Source organism: Chrysemys picta, chromosome 2 (assembly GCF_011386835.1).
Source record: "Chrysemys picta bellii isolate R12L10 chromosome 2, ASM1138683v2, whole genome shotgun sequence".
NCBI classification, from domain to species: Eukaryota; Metazoa; Chordata; order Testudines; family Emydidae; genus Chrysemys; species Chrysemys picta.
The window spans coordinates 63176425-63190768 of NC_088792.1; the positions used below are offsets into that span (position 1 = coordinate 63176425).

General features: G+C 44.1%; 1 protein-coding gene across 2 annotated transcripts in view; it reads right to left on the minus strand.

Moving 5' to 3' along the window:
• The window catches only part of RAPGEF5 (Rap guanine nucleotide exchange factor 5), a 236881-nt gene extending 223202 nt beyond the window's left edge, over positions 1-13679 (minus strand). For both annotated transcript variants that reach the window (XM_024106678.3, XM_024106672.3), the window contains exon 1: positions 13351-13679. In XM_024106678.3, coding sequence (XP_023962446.2) covers positions 13351-13542 — 192 coding nt within the window. In that variant the 5' untranslated portion in view covers positions 13543-13679. The remainder of the gene's footprint in view (positions 1-13350) is intronic.
• Positions 13680-14344: the final 665 nt, after the last annotated feature.

Consider the following 14344-nt stretch of genomic DNA (forward strand, 5'->3'; position numbering starts at 1 on the left):
TACCTGTAGGATCATCTATCATTGCTCTTTTGTAAGAGAATCATTGTATGTGTGCATTCTCTTTGACAATTTCTAAATTAGAGCCTTAATCGATTAAAACAGTTTTCAATCATAGCTACAATTATAATATAGTTTGTGTTTGCATCTAACACAGTTGCGTACCACTACCTACCGATGTAGAGCAAAATTTTAAAAAGCGCTTAAGTCCTATTTTCAGAGGTGACTTGGGGCCATGTCAGGGTTCCTTCCCCACTCTAAACTCTAGGGTACAGATGTGGGGACCCACATGAAAGACCCCCTAAGCTTATTTTTACCAGCTTAGGTTAAAAAACTTTCCCAAGGCACAAATTCCACCTTGTCCTTGAACAGTATGCTGCCACCACCAAGTGAGTTAGACAAAGATTCAGGAAAAGGACCACTTGGAGTTCCTGTTTCCCCAAAATATCCCCCCAAGCCCTTCACCCCCTTTCCAGGGGGGGGGGAATTGAGAATACTCTACCAACCAGATAGGTAACAAGGTGAGAACAGATCAGACCCTTGGGTTTTAGGACACTAAAACCCAATCAGATTCTTAAAAAAACAAAACACAACACAAAACAAAAACCTATTATAATGAAAGAAAAAGTAAAAATCACCTCTGTAAAATCAGAATGGTAAGTACTTTACAGAACAACAAAAGATTCAAAAACAGGATTTCCCTTCTAGTCAAAACCTTAAAGTTACAAAAGCAGGGATAAACCTCCCTCTTAGCACAGGGGAAATTCACGAGTTAAAACAAAAGATAATCTAATGCATTTTTTTGCTAATACTTACTATATCTGCAATACTAGATGCTTAGTTCAGATATGCTTAAGGAGATGTATTTTTCCTGCCCTGGTTCCTTACTGACTCGAAGAGAACAAAACAAAGACACAAACAAAAAATCTTCTCCCCTTATTGGTCCTTTTGGTCGGGTGCCAACCAGGTTATCTGAGCTTCATAACCCTTTACAGGTAAAAGAGGAATTAACCCTTTACAGGGTAAAGGGGGATTTTATGCTACCCTTAGCTGTATGTTTATGACAGGGCTTGTCTACATAGCCGTGCAGCGTTGACTACATGGGCAAGAATTACAGCACAATGCTTTAGTGTGCGCTGTAAGTACCCTGTGTAGATCCAGCTAGTGTTTCAAACAGGACTTCATTAACACAAACTGGGTACCTTTTAGTTCACACTAGCAAGGCCTATACAGGGCAGTTACACACAACATTTTAGTACCTGCTGCAACTCACACCCCTATAATCTGCACTGTGGAGCCATGCAGACAAGAATTTAGGAGCCTAAACGCCTATGCCACTTTTGAAATTGAGACTTCGGCTATGGGTAACATTTTCAAAAGCATTTATGGCAATTCTGGCTAATAAGATTTTTTTTTTAAATGTATTTGCCCACACTTCAAAAGCAAGCCAGGCCAGCAAATACTGTTGGAAGATCCTAGTCAAGCACTGCTTCACAACCATTTACCAAACATGATCACAGCTAATAGTTTAGAACTAGCATGGACAGGGTTTTGATAGCCAAGCATTTCATAGTTTATCTTTCCTAACCCAAGACATCCCTCATCTAGGTAAAACACACTGCATTCTTAATGTTCTTCTTTGGTAAATAACCGCTAGAGATTCTGCTTTTGTTTGTTTAAAGCTTACACTTATCATGGTTTAAAGGAGGGTCAAACTCATGTTAACAAAGCTAGTATCCTCTTGTACTCGATTCAGTAATGGACTTGCAGGCCACATGTATCACGAAATCTACTTTAGTTGCCCAGCGCACATCGGGATGACAGACAAATGCAAAAATTAAACCTCATCACAAAGGAGAGCAAGAGCATACACAAAGAGGGATCCAGAGTGGTTGTTTTAATGGATTCTCCTCATCTATGCCTTTGCCAATAGCGATTTTATATATGGGCATGCATGCACGCACAGAGTTATATGTAGGTGTCTGTGTGTGTGTGTGTGTTTATACTTACACACACCCCTGACGGTTTTCTGATTGTGCACTCATCTTTCTCCCTGCCTCTTCATATTTAAAAATCACTTCACGCACTATTGAATTGCACCCACCTATGAGTGGAAATGCAGCAGCTGTTTAACAGCACACAACAGCAATATATCATGGATATGATAGCCATTTACTATCTGAAATTACATGGGGAATTTTAGGCAGGTGGAACGCAATTACTCAAGTCAGAATTTGGCCAAGTTAAACACCCATATGCTTGAGAAAATTGCCATGAAATCTTTAGCAATTGCAAATGGTCAGGACCTCGATTTTAAGTCTCTTCCAAAATAGTGCCCATTCTGCAGCATGGTGCCCCTAGTACTGACTTTAGTCAGCAGAAATAGTGGTGGTGATTAGTAGATAAGAGTTATTGAGGAGAACCTACAGCAAATGATAGGCACTCCTTTTTAATACATGCAGATACAAGTCTAAAGAAATAAAGTAAAAAATTAATATGTATTCATCCAACCCTACCTACTGTAGTTTTTGAGATCTGATACACTATGGCTCCAAGTAGCACAGGAATTGCATGCCTAATTTCCTGGAAACTTTGCCCTGATTATATTGTGACTGCTTTGGCACTATCTGCCTTCCCTTGGGATGAAGCCCCCTTCCAGTGAAAGGAGACAGGCGGGCAGAGAGAGATGAAAGCTATACCTCCAAGGCACCTAGGTCACTGAATCTGTGTCAAAGTCCATGGACTACCTTTGCCCCCAAATCCTATAGCTGGTCTGGAATAGTCCAGTCCCTATTGTAAAATGGCCAGAGTACAGAAGCACCACAGCCAGGACTTCTTTTCCCAGGAATACCCCCTGTATTATGGACAGGATGGGTTGGCATAGAGCCACTATGTTGAGTCTATGGATTTCCTTTACACCAGGTAGCTGGTTAAGCCAGTTTTCTAGCAGCACTGTGCACCTGAAGCAGACCAATTCATCCAGGGCAAGGACCGGAATTTGCCCTGTATTTCTGATATTAGATATCAGTTTTATAGCACTCAGAGATACAGTCTGTATTACTCTACTTAGAGAAAGAGTATAAAAACAAAAGGTGTGGTGTTTAGACTCAATATCTTGCTGTAGGTTTAAAATGTCCTAAGATATATACAAAATACTGTTTCATCTTTTATCAAAATTTCTTCATGATTGGTTCTATTAATCTTGCATAACAGCTAAACTTCAAGGCCTATGGACAGGGTATTAAGTGATTGTTTGGGCTGTGATGTTACTTTATGAAAATAAGTTCACAAGCTATTTGTGAAGTTATTTTATAGATTTAATCCAAATTTAACACTATGAAAATACTACATAAAAAAATACCACATATGCACCAAGTATCAGATATCATAAATGTCCGAGTCAAAGACCAAAATAAAGATGGACACCGCTTGTTTGTTTTTTAAAAAGACGAAAAAAGGGAGGGGAAATTGCATTTATATTTGAGGGAAAAAAAGACGACAAATTAGAAGGCAAAGTACTTTTTGAAGTCAATGGGATTACACAGTTTTAAACCAGTGAGACACAAGAATCTGGCTCTGTTGTTGGTAGGATAAACAAGTTTCTACCAATTTATATGGATTGGCAAAACAAAAAACCCTCTTAATCAGCAAAATGTTTTCTCTACAATATAACAAAAAACCTGACTTTTAACCAATTAGAAGTGCTCTCTAAGCAATAATTAGTGAAAAAATAATCAGTTAGAATAAAAAGTGTACTGTAGGAGTAGAGCCAGGCTCATTTATTTACATATACACCCTTTTATGTAAATGGCTGCAGCTAGATCATTTGACAAAGTCAAACTCTTCTGAACAAACAGACAATAAGCTAGGTTGAGATAAACAGTATTATACCAGTTACTAACAGACAGAACCTCTTATGCTAGTGAGTAAAAGAACAGTATGCCCTTGTGCTCCAGCCTTGTGTTCACCACCACCATTGCCTTTATTTTGATGCTGGAACTTTCACTGACAGCACAGTTATTGGAAAAGATGTTTTGACAGACAACTAATGTCATGTAGATAAAGAATATAACACAGACTAAAAACAGTACAAAATGCCCAGGGTGAAAATGGGCCATGAGCTATGAGAAACAGATGTCCATAATACAGCAGAACTTGGGATAATTTGGCTTCAGAATTTAATTGCATAGAAACTCAACCACTAACATGCAGCAGAGTTGTGCAATGAACATCCCTGCATAGTCCAGCATGCAGAGGCGTGTGTGCCAAGGCAGGGGAATTGTCACTGGGTCCATGATTATATGGTTCCCCACATAAAAATAATAAAAATCTGAACCTCTTATTACAGTAACACTTACAGGACCCAATCAACATCAAGGCCCTAGTGTGCTAGGCATGTACAAACATACAATAAGAGACAGCCTTTACTCTAAAGAGGTTACAGTCTAGACTGATAAACAAAGGGTGGAAGGAAAAACAAGCACAGTGAGTTGAAGTGATCTGTCCAAGGTCAAATAGTAGGTCAATGGCAGAGCCAGGCAGTGCCCTATACATTGGACCACATCATCTCTCACCAGGGCCGGCTCCAGGTCCTTCGCTCCTAGAGGGAGCGAGGGACCTGCCACCCCCGAATTGCCCCCGGTGCCGCCCCTCTTCCTTGGCCGCCCCAAGCACCTGCTTGTTAAGCTGGTGCCTGGAGCCGGCCCTGTCTCTCACAGTGCTTATGGCCCCTATTCCAACCCAGGAACTAGCATAGAAACCATGGAGGGAATGCAGAGCTGGTCCACCCCATGAACATAGGTATGTGCGGGGCTGGCATAGATTCCACAGAGCACAATCCCACTTATTTTCTTGCAACATACCTATTTTGGTTTTCACAGGAAGGGTGCAAATTTAACTTCATATGTTGTTTTAGCCAACTCGTGCTGATTGGTGTAATTATCATTACAGGTTTACTGATCTACATCAGTATCTTTAATTCAAACTCATTCAAACATATAAACTTGCAATGAACAATCCAGCCAAGGAAAATAAAGCATTTAAAGATATGGAAACTAATTTTCCATAAGCAAACTGGTTCCTGGTATGTGAATATCATTTTAATTTTGATAGGCTAGCTTTATTGTGGGGGAAAGCATTTGTTTCATTACAGTAGTTTCCATCTGTTCAGTAAAGAAAGGTGGCATATTCTGCTTCACTTTTTTAAGAAGTTACTGCCTATTTTCAACATTATCATTAGCACAAAAATGTACATCTTGATGTGTAATTTCCTCAAGATACAGAATTACTACGGCACTTCCAGCTGAAAACATTAGCATCCAATACTTGATGAGTTAACACTAATCTCAGCACAATTTGTTGCAAAAAAAAAAAAAAAGCCATAGAATCTTGCTCATTCACACCAGCATCTGAGAAATTTACCATGAATTAACAAGTGTTGTGCATTTTCAAGTCAAAGTATAAAAAAAATTATCAATGATACTATTCCACAAAGCATACTTAGTTCATTTATTTTGAGAAATGTAGTTTAAGGGACACTGTCAGCTCAGATTTGAACAAAAATACTCAACAAGATCCTACAAAAGTTAAGGCCTAATGAAAGAATTTCCATTACTTTCTTTTTAATTTCAATGGAAACAGATCTTTTGTTCTTATACAAACATTCCCCTAGTGGGTTTCCAAACCAAACACTGCAGCACTGCATGAGAACCTGTAGGTGATGTCAATTAGGAACAGATGCTAAAAGAAAAATAATATAGTCACTTTCATTTTATCGTCCAATCAGAGACAAATACAAAAAGTAAATACATTTGTAGCATTCTTTCAGTTTTACTAAGTGAAGGTGTTATTAATAATGCAGGATAAAAGAAATCTGCTTTAAGCAAAAAAATGAAGAGGCCAAGTTCACTGAAGGCCATGTGCAGCCTGAGTCAGAATCTTAGGGTGAGGAGAACAAAAGTGGGTTTAGTCCGCCTTTGTGCTCCCCCATATTTGGGTCTGCTCAGCACCAGTTCAGGTGGGGGTATGGTATGGATGGACAAGGGACAGGGCAGAGGTGATGCTGGAGGTTCTATTGCAAATTGGAGAGGGCACATTATGGCTATGGAACCTATGGCAGTCTCAGGATTAAAATAGCGACTAAAGGTAGCTGTGGAACCACTCCATGACTAAGGGAAGGAACCCTACCAATCACCCCAGCATCCAGACTGGTTACTTAGCAAGATTCTACTGTATTTATGTATCACAGCCAGTCAATATTTCCCATATGACAATATGAAACAGTTTGTATTTAAAAAGTCAAAAATATAGACACGGAAGTTACATAAGAATGGCCATACTGGATCAGACCAGTGCTCCATCTAGCCCAGCGTCCTGTCTCAGACATAGGTCAGTGCTGGATGCTTCTGAGGGAATGAACAGAACAGGCCAATATTCCAATGATCCATCCCCCGTCATCCAGTCCCAGCTTCTAGTAGTTGGAGATTTAGTTTCCCAGGAGCTATTGTGGTCACCAGCCCACCAATATTTTAATCATTACTCAACATCTCATGTGTCACCAGTTACAGCTCTGCTAAATTAAAAGATACGATGAAACATTTAGTAGGAGTATGTAATAAGACAATTAGTATAAGAAAAAAAAATCAGCAGTATATATATATAGTTTATCTTTAGTCACATAATAATACCTGCTATTGTTACTAAGTGGAACTTCAAAGTCAGTTACATTCAGGCTTTAAAGCAAGTGCCACCAGTATTAGTCATTCCACCTCTTTAATGCTGACAGTTACATCACCCACAATGTTAGTTCAGTATTTTATTTTACACATGGATTTTGGTGTTTTTCCAGGGAACAGAATACTGTACCTTACACCCTTCATTAATGCCCTCATTCAGAAAAACAATAACATCAATTATCTAAACACAGCCAATAGTGTTTATAACTGTAAGATATTTAGGGCAAAGCTCTCCCCTCCTCTCTAATCCACAATCTGTACTGTATGTTCTGAACTTGTTCCAGGAACATAACACAACCTGAATGCAATGGAAGCTCTACAAATTAACAAATACAAACCATGCAATAGAGAACTGCCTCCTGGATGGAAGACTCTTGCCCTTAAACTGTATGGTGCAGAACACACACCATATTCTTTCTTTGGTGCCTCATTTAACTAAGATGAAGAACACAAAGCCAGGAGTGCTGGAACTATTCGTACAGTAGGGGTGCTGACAGGCATTGAAGCAAACTGTAATACCTGTATATGATGGAAACCACGTCAAGCCAGGGGGTGTGGCAGCACCCCCATGACCTCCAGTTCCAGCAACTATGCACACAAAAAACCCTCAAATTTCCAATACGAAAAAAAAAAAAATCCAACAACATTTTTATTTTAAGTACCAGCAGTGTGACTGTGCTTTACAAGGTACAAATAAGTACAATCTCTGCCCCAAATCTAACAGAAATCCCCCAGAGCCAGATCTTGCAAACAGATATAGCGATGACTTTACTCACACAAGTAGCCCTATTGACTACAATCAATATTAATGAGAGTAAAGTTATTTCCATTCCCAGGTGGTTGTAGGACTGGGCCCTGGAACACTGAATGGAGAAAACAGGATGCACTCAAAAGTCAAGAGGAAGGATTACCATTCAACTTTCAATATTTTTTAAAATGATCACTTCTTTCTTCCATTCTTCCCTATTCAATGTTCTCTTGGAGTGTAAACAATTCAGTGCTCTTTAGAGGGACCAGTATGGGCCTGGATTTTGCTACTTACAGGCCTGAGGCTGTAAGGTTTTCAGCACCTCCGAGTATAAAAGCCCTATTACCTGAATGCAGAAAGAGGAGTCAGAGCTGACCTGTACAAATCTGAACCAGGCACCATGTCTTTCTTGACTTGTTTAAAGTCAAAGAAGAGATGACTTGAATTTTTTGTTTCCTCTAGTCCTTTAGGGGACTTCACAGTCCCCAGAGATCTTCGGATGGATAAAACATTCTCAGAGGCCCTGGGTCTAAAGGAACATTACTGGCCTCAGAGGCTATGTGTACATTGCAATTTAACATCTGCAGTCAGGTGACTCAGGTCACAGGGCTTGGGATAAGGGACTGTCTAATTGTGGTGTAGACATTCAGGTTCAGGCTGGAGCCTGAGCTCTGGGACCTCGCAACTGGGGAGGGTTCCAGAGCTCGGGCTCTACAGCACAATTAAACATCCCCTTAGCCCGAGCCCTGTGAATCTGAGTCAGTTAACATGAGCCAGCCACTGGTATCTAACTGCTGTGTAGACATGCCCAGAGAGGCTCCTCTCAGTCCAGTAGAGCAAAATATCAGCAAAATGCAGTTGTGGGTTCCTCTCACCAAAGAAGAAAAACTTTTCTTTAATCTGGATGGTCGTGAAAAGAGTTATCTAGAATCAGTCTGCTCTACTTTGGCCTAGTTGTTTACCAGATTTGCATAGGCCAATGAAACACTAACATCTGCAGTCCAGAAATGGTTATCGAGCCTTTCCAAGCCTTGTTCTAATAGGTCTTTTCTTTCAGCTCTAAATTCTACCAGTCTCTGAAATTAGGGAAATCCTGGTTTTAGAGAATCAATGCAGGTCAGAAATATATAGTCCAGTTTTTTGCTCCACTGAACTGAGTGGAACATGCATATTTTATATCACCATATGCAGAGTAATTCTAAAGCAGTTCTCAGTCATTCCTGTCACAGACTGGAAGTTTGGAATTAGTCCTTGAATATTCTGTTGCCTAAATGGGGCACGGACAAGACTGGCAGATCAAAGAGATAAAAATATTGACTCTCTCTTATATCTGTTTGCAGAGTTTATGCCATTCTTTATACATTTCTCTCTACCCCAAATGCTTTTTTTCCTCTAATTAAAGAAAATTCCAGCAGCACTTACTGACGTGCAACCTTAAAAAAACTGCAAAAGCCTTAGCACTTATATTGTGCTTTATCATTGATAGATCGCAAAGCATGGTTATGTACCATTATCCCCATTTTATATACAGGGAAACTCAGAGAGAAGTAAGTGATTTGCCTCAGGTCACATAGCAAGTCAGAGTCAGAGCCAGGAACAGAACATAGGTCTCATGACTCCCAGTCCTATGCCCTATTCAGCGGGACAGGATGCCTTCCTAGAAAAGTAAGCAACAAACAAAAAGGGATTTCAGTGAGTCAGAGTTCACTTGAGAACAGTTCAACCCAATACCTAAGGGTATGCCTACACAGTAGCTGGAAGTGTGCTTCCCCGTGCAGACAGAGAGACACACGACAGCTCTGCTCGAGAAAGGATACTAAAAATAGCAGTATGGGCATGCATGGTGACATAGCATGCTTAGATAACCACCTAAGCACAAGCCCAACCAACCTTAGGTATAAACTCAGGTGGCTAATCCTAGCTGCCACTTGCGCCGCTGTTGCCATACTGTTATTTTTTTGCAGCTTGAGCAGAGCTAACATATCTGTCTACCAAGACCCCCAACTGCTGGAGACATACCCTAAGACCAAATTAGTAGCAATGCACCTGCTTATATCTGATGAAGCTGGATTGTTCCCCGCACACCAGACATAGAAAGGGGATAGCTATACAGAAGGAGACATGTGTAAGTAACACCTTTTTAGGATCTTTCTTGTCACTCTGCTGAAACTGCTTAGGGGTAGAGCTTCATAGGGTATGTCTACACTACAAACATCCAAACTGGGGTAGACAGACTCGCGCTAGCAGGTTCAGGCTAGCATTGTGGACACTGCAGCTCCAGCAGAGACTCAGGGTAGCCATCCAAGCTCAGACTTGGGGTTGGGTATGCTTAAGAGCAGCGGTTCTCAAACTTTTGTACTGGTGACCCCTTTCACATAGCAATCCTCTGAGTAAGACCCTCCTTATAAACTATAAAAACCACTTTTTTATATATTTAACACCATTATAAATGCTGGAAGCAAAGTGGGGTTTGGGGTGGAGGCTGACAGCTCATGACCCCATGAGGGGTCCTGACCCCCAGTTTGAGAACTCCTGCTTAAGAGCCTGAACTGCTGCCCCAGCAGCCAGGGCCTGCTCTAGGCACCAACAAACCAAGCACGTGCTCAGGGCGGCACATTTTCAGGGGCGGCATTCCAGCCATCTTTTTTTTTCTCTTCTTCTTCTGCAGCAAAAGCCTAGAGCCGGCCCTGGCAGCAGCAGTGCGTCGTGCACGGGGGGCGCCCTGGGGCCACTGAGGTTCACGCCACAGGGGAGCAGCGCCCCCACCTTGTGGCTGGGCCCGGCAGGCTCACAGCGGGGACACTCGGGCTGGGGGCCGCCCCACGGGGCACACGGAGCCACCTGCAGGTGCCGCAGGGCGGCCGCCCGCCCAGCACCACAGCCAGGGCTGGGCAAAGCAGCCCGAGCCTCCCAGGGGCTGCGGCAGGGCAGCCAGCAGCAGCAGCAGCGGGGCCATAGAGGCGGAGCGCTGCCATGCGGGGCCCGCATCCCATTCTCTGGGGCTCTGTTCCCTCTGGGGCTACCCTTCCCCAGTTCCTCAGCCCCCTGCCGGGGCGGTCCTCCGACTCTGCCCTCCTGGATCCCGACCGGTCCTGGAGGCAGGAGCCCTGGCTGGAGGGACCCTGAGCTGAGGCGCGGCCCGGGAGCCCCGCTGCTTACCCCGACCCTGCCAGCGCCGGACTGGCTGGGGTGGGAGCCCAGGGCTGGGGCAGCAGGGGGTGCGGGTGGGGGGGAGGGGAAGAGAGCCATAGGCTGGAGCGGCGGGGGGAGCAGTGGTGGGGGGGTGAGAGCCCAGGGCTGGGGTGGGGGGACAGCCAAAAATGTTTTTGCTTGGGGTGGCAAAAAACCTAGAGCTGGCCCTGCCAGCAGCAACATCCACACTGCTATTTTTAGCACACTAGCTCAAGAAACACTATCACACACCTGTGTATGTGAGCTGGAAGGCTCACTCCTAGCTGCAGTGTAGACACACTCATTGCAGCATGAACCCATTCTATGCAGATCCCAGAGATCTATGGGATTATTTAGGGTCCTGGACTCCCAAAATCCACAGCTCCCACTCTCTTCTACCAAGCTAGATAGCTCAAGAAAAACTGCAAGTTGAATCAAAGGAGATAGCAATCTGGCCGATTGACAGCAGCATTTGGATTGTTATGCAAAGGTATTGATGACATGACAACTAAGTGTCATCTCCTCTTTGGTGGTATATTTCTGCTGTTCGTGAGTATGTGCAAGAGTCAAAACAGCAGTTTGGGGCTAGATGGTACAGAGTCTAGAGACAGCATGAAACAATAGCTGAGAGACGTGAAATAAAACCCTAACGAGAAAACACGTGGGGAACTCAGATGCCCAAATATTTATAATGTAAGTGTTCATATTGTTAACGATTTAAAGTTTGATTAAAGCATGCAAGATTTTAAAAAGGGAAATCATGTTAACAGATCTTCATAATCTGCTGTAAGTAGAATCTCATTGTGGTTTCATGAATGAGCATAGTGTGGGCAGTGTCTCATGGTAGATCTACACTGCAAAAAAAGAAAGAAAAAGAGGGGGGGGTGTTCTTATCTCAATTTAGCTAACTTTGGTTAAAATACCAGTGAAGACATAGCAACTCACTTTAACTCAGGTTAGCATCCTAAACTAAAGCCTGTAGGGGACCCTGGGGTTGAAGTCAAGCTGCAAACCCAAATTGCCACCATATCTACACTACTATTTTAACCCAAGTTAACTAACCTGAGTTAAAAACAGTGCAGACATACCCTTAGAGAATGCCCTTATTCCCCGCTCCCACCCCTTATTTGCCCTTGAGTTTATGTGAAAGAGGATAAGAACAGCTGGAAATGTAAAAGACTTGAGCTTCAAATCTTCCAAGAAATTATTAGAAATTACTTTCTAAAAGTTGTTTGGAACACATTAGCAGTGTCCTTTTGATACATTGTTTTTGCAAGGTTTCCATATTAGAGGGAAACAAGATAAAAATATGAAGATTTGCATGAATAGCTGTATGTCTAACTAGTCCTATTTATCCACTTCAGCTATATTGCTGGTTTGTTTTAAAATACATACCAGATAATGAGTAAACAAACCCAGTAATCAAGTATACTGATTTAAACGCACTTCTCCACATTGATCCATGCAGGCAAACCTCTGCACATGTGTGGAGCTCCCCACTCATCTGTATTAGCTTGTATCATTAGGACCTTATAAACAGACTTGAATTAACACCTGTTGTGCCACTGGCACAGAGAAGAGTATGGTCTAGTTGGCGGAACATGACTATGAGTTTTTGGCTCTGTCACTTACTCGCTAAGTGAACCTCTGAAAATAATTTTAGCTTTTTCTATGCTTTGATGGCCCAATCTGCAAAACGGGAATACATTCTTATCTCACAGATTAATAAAGACTAAATTAGGAACATGAAAATTCATTATTGTGCTTTAAGAGCTTTTTCCAGTGCCACAGAAGTCCCTTATATCTAGAACTGGCCAGAAATTTTTCAGCAAAACACTTTGTTGTTAGAACATGCTGACTGGCTGAAGCCAAAACTTTCATCAGGAAGGGTTTCTCGGGTCTAGGATGGAATTTCTGCTCCAGGAGAGAGACCCGGGCCAACAGTAGTCAATAAGCTAATGAATAAAGCACTGATTCAGACTAGGGGTTTGAACCTGAGTCTCTGATAAGTGCTCTAGCCACTGGACTATTAGCTATTCTGGAGTAGGTCTCTCTCCTCCCTTTGCCACTTCACTTGTTTTTTTGCAAGAAATGTCAAAAGGTCTGGTTGGTACCAACAGGAAACATTCTGATCTTTTGAAATGCTGCAGGGTGGAAAAGCCATTTCCTAGGCAGCCCTACTTCTAACTTCCAGAGTAATTCCTGCTGGTTGTGCATCCATGAAGCATTACTCCAGGGCTAAAGCAGAGAGGGCTCGCTGACTAATGCGCTAGCCAAAAAGCCCCCCTACCGGAGCACTGTTGGCGGGGCCCGGCTTACACCAGACTGGGGCAGATCAAACCAAGACACCCAGACCTGGGCCAGCATTTGAACACAGCCTCTGCCGTTCAAGCATGCAGCAAACCCCACTTCCCTGCAGATCACAGAGGCAGGTGGGGAAACGCTTCAGAGCCGGTTATTGCTGGAGCCGGAGAAGGCACCGAGCTCTCTAGGTAGAAGCAGGACACCTGCACTGGTGACTCACCGGAGAGCCCCACCCCCCTCGAGCCGACCCCCTTGTGCACGGGGGAGGAAAGGGGCAGTTACTGGGAGCCCCCCTCCGCAGGAAGTGGGACTGAGGCCAATGGTCTCCCTGAGCTGTCAGCGGGGGGAGGAGAGCTGCTGGCAGGGCAGGACAGGGCCAGCGGATCTCTCACTCACCCGGCCCCCGGCGGCGGGGTTCTTCCTCCGCAGCGTGAGCCCGCTCCGCAGCCGCGCCGGCAGCTCCCTCAGCTTCTGCCGCAGCTGCACTTGCTGCTGCTGCGGCTCGTGGTGCCTGGCGCTCGGCCTGCGGCTCAGGGCGGGCTCCGCGCTGTCGCATGGGGGCTGCATCTTGCCGGAGCCCACGGCCATCCCGCAGCCCTCCGGCCAGGGCTGGTTCCCCACGCGCGCCCCTCTGCGGAGCTAGCGAACGAGCGAGCGCGGCGCTCCCCGCTGTCACTCACGGCTCCGGGCGCTCCCCTGCCCGCCGGCGGCGCGCACCTCTGCGCTGCGCACGGGGCTGGGGGGCCCGCTGAGTCATCCCACAGGTGCAGGAAATGCTCCCACGCCAGGCTCTCTCCACCTTTTCCTTCTCGCCCTGCGCCTCCCCTGAGGACGCTGCTCCCTGCCCGCTCAGTGGCTCTGGCAGTGATAAAGCGCAGGTGAGTGGTAGGGTGGAGGAGGTGCGGGGAGTAATCAGAATAAAGTCCTGTTAACTCCTTGGCTGTCAGCGTCCACCCACCTCCTCCTGTCCTACGCAATCGGTTTGCCGATTAACCAGCACAGCTGCAATTCCAACGGGGGGAATGGTAGTGAAGACAAGGGACCAGCGGTCGTGCCAGGAGGACCATGGCTAGAGAGAGCTGGGCAAAACCCCTTTCCCTTACCCCCAGCTGAAAAATGCAGATGTGGGTTGACCAAACCATTCCTTTAATGAAAAAAAAATAGCCTCAATGTTCTGTTGTGACATTTTCAAAATCAAACCTTGTCATGTTTCTCTTCAAAATGACTTTTGGTGTTGAATAGGACTTCCATTTTATCAAAGCAAAGATTTCCCCCCCCCCCAAAAAAAAAAAACCCCACCCCAACCACCATACCCTTTGAAAACTAAACACACATATTTTGTTTCAGGTCAACCAAACCAGGTTGACCCAAATGGAATTTTTTTAGACTT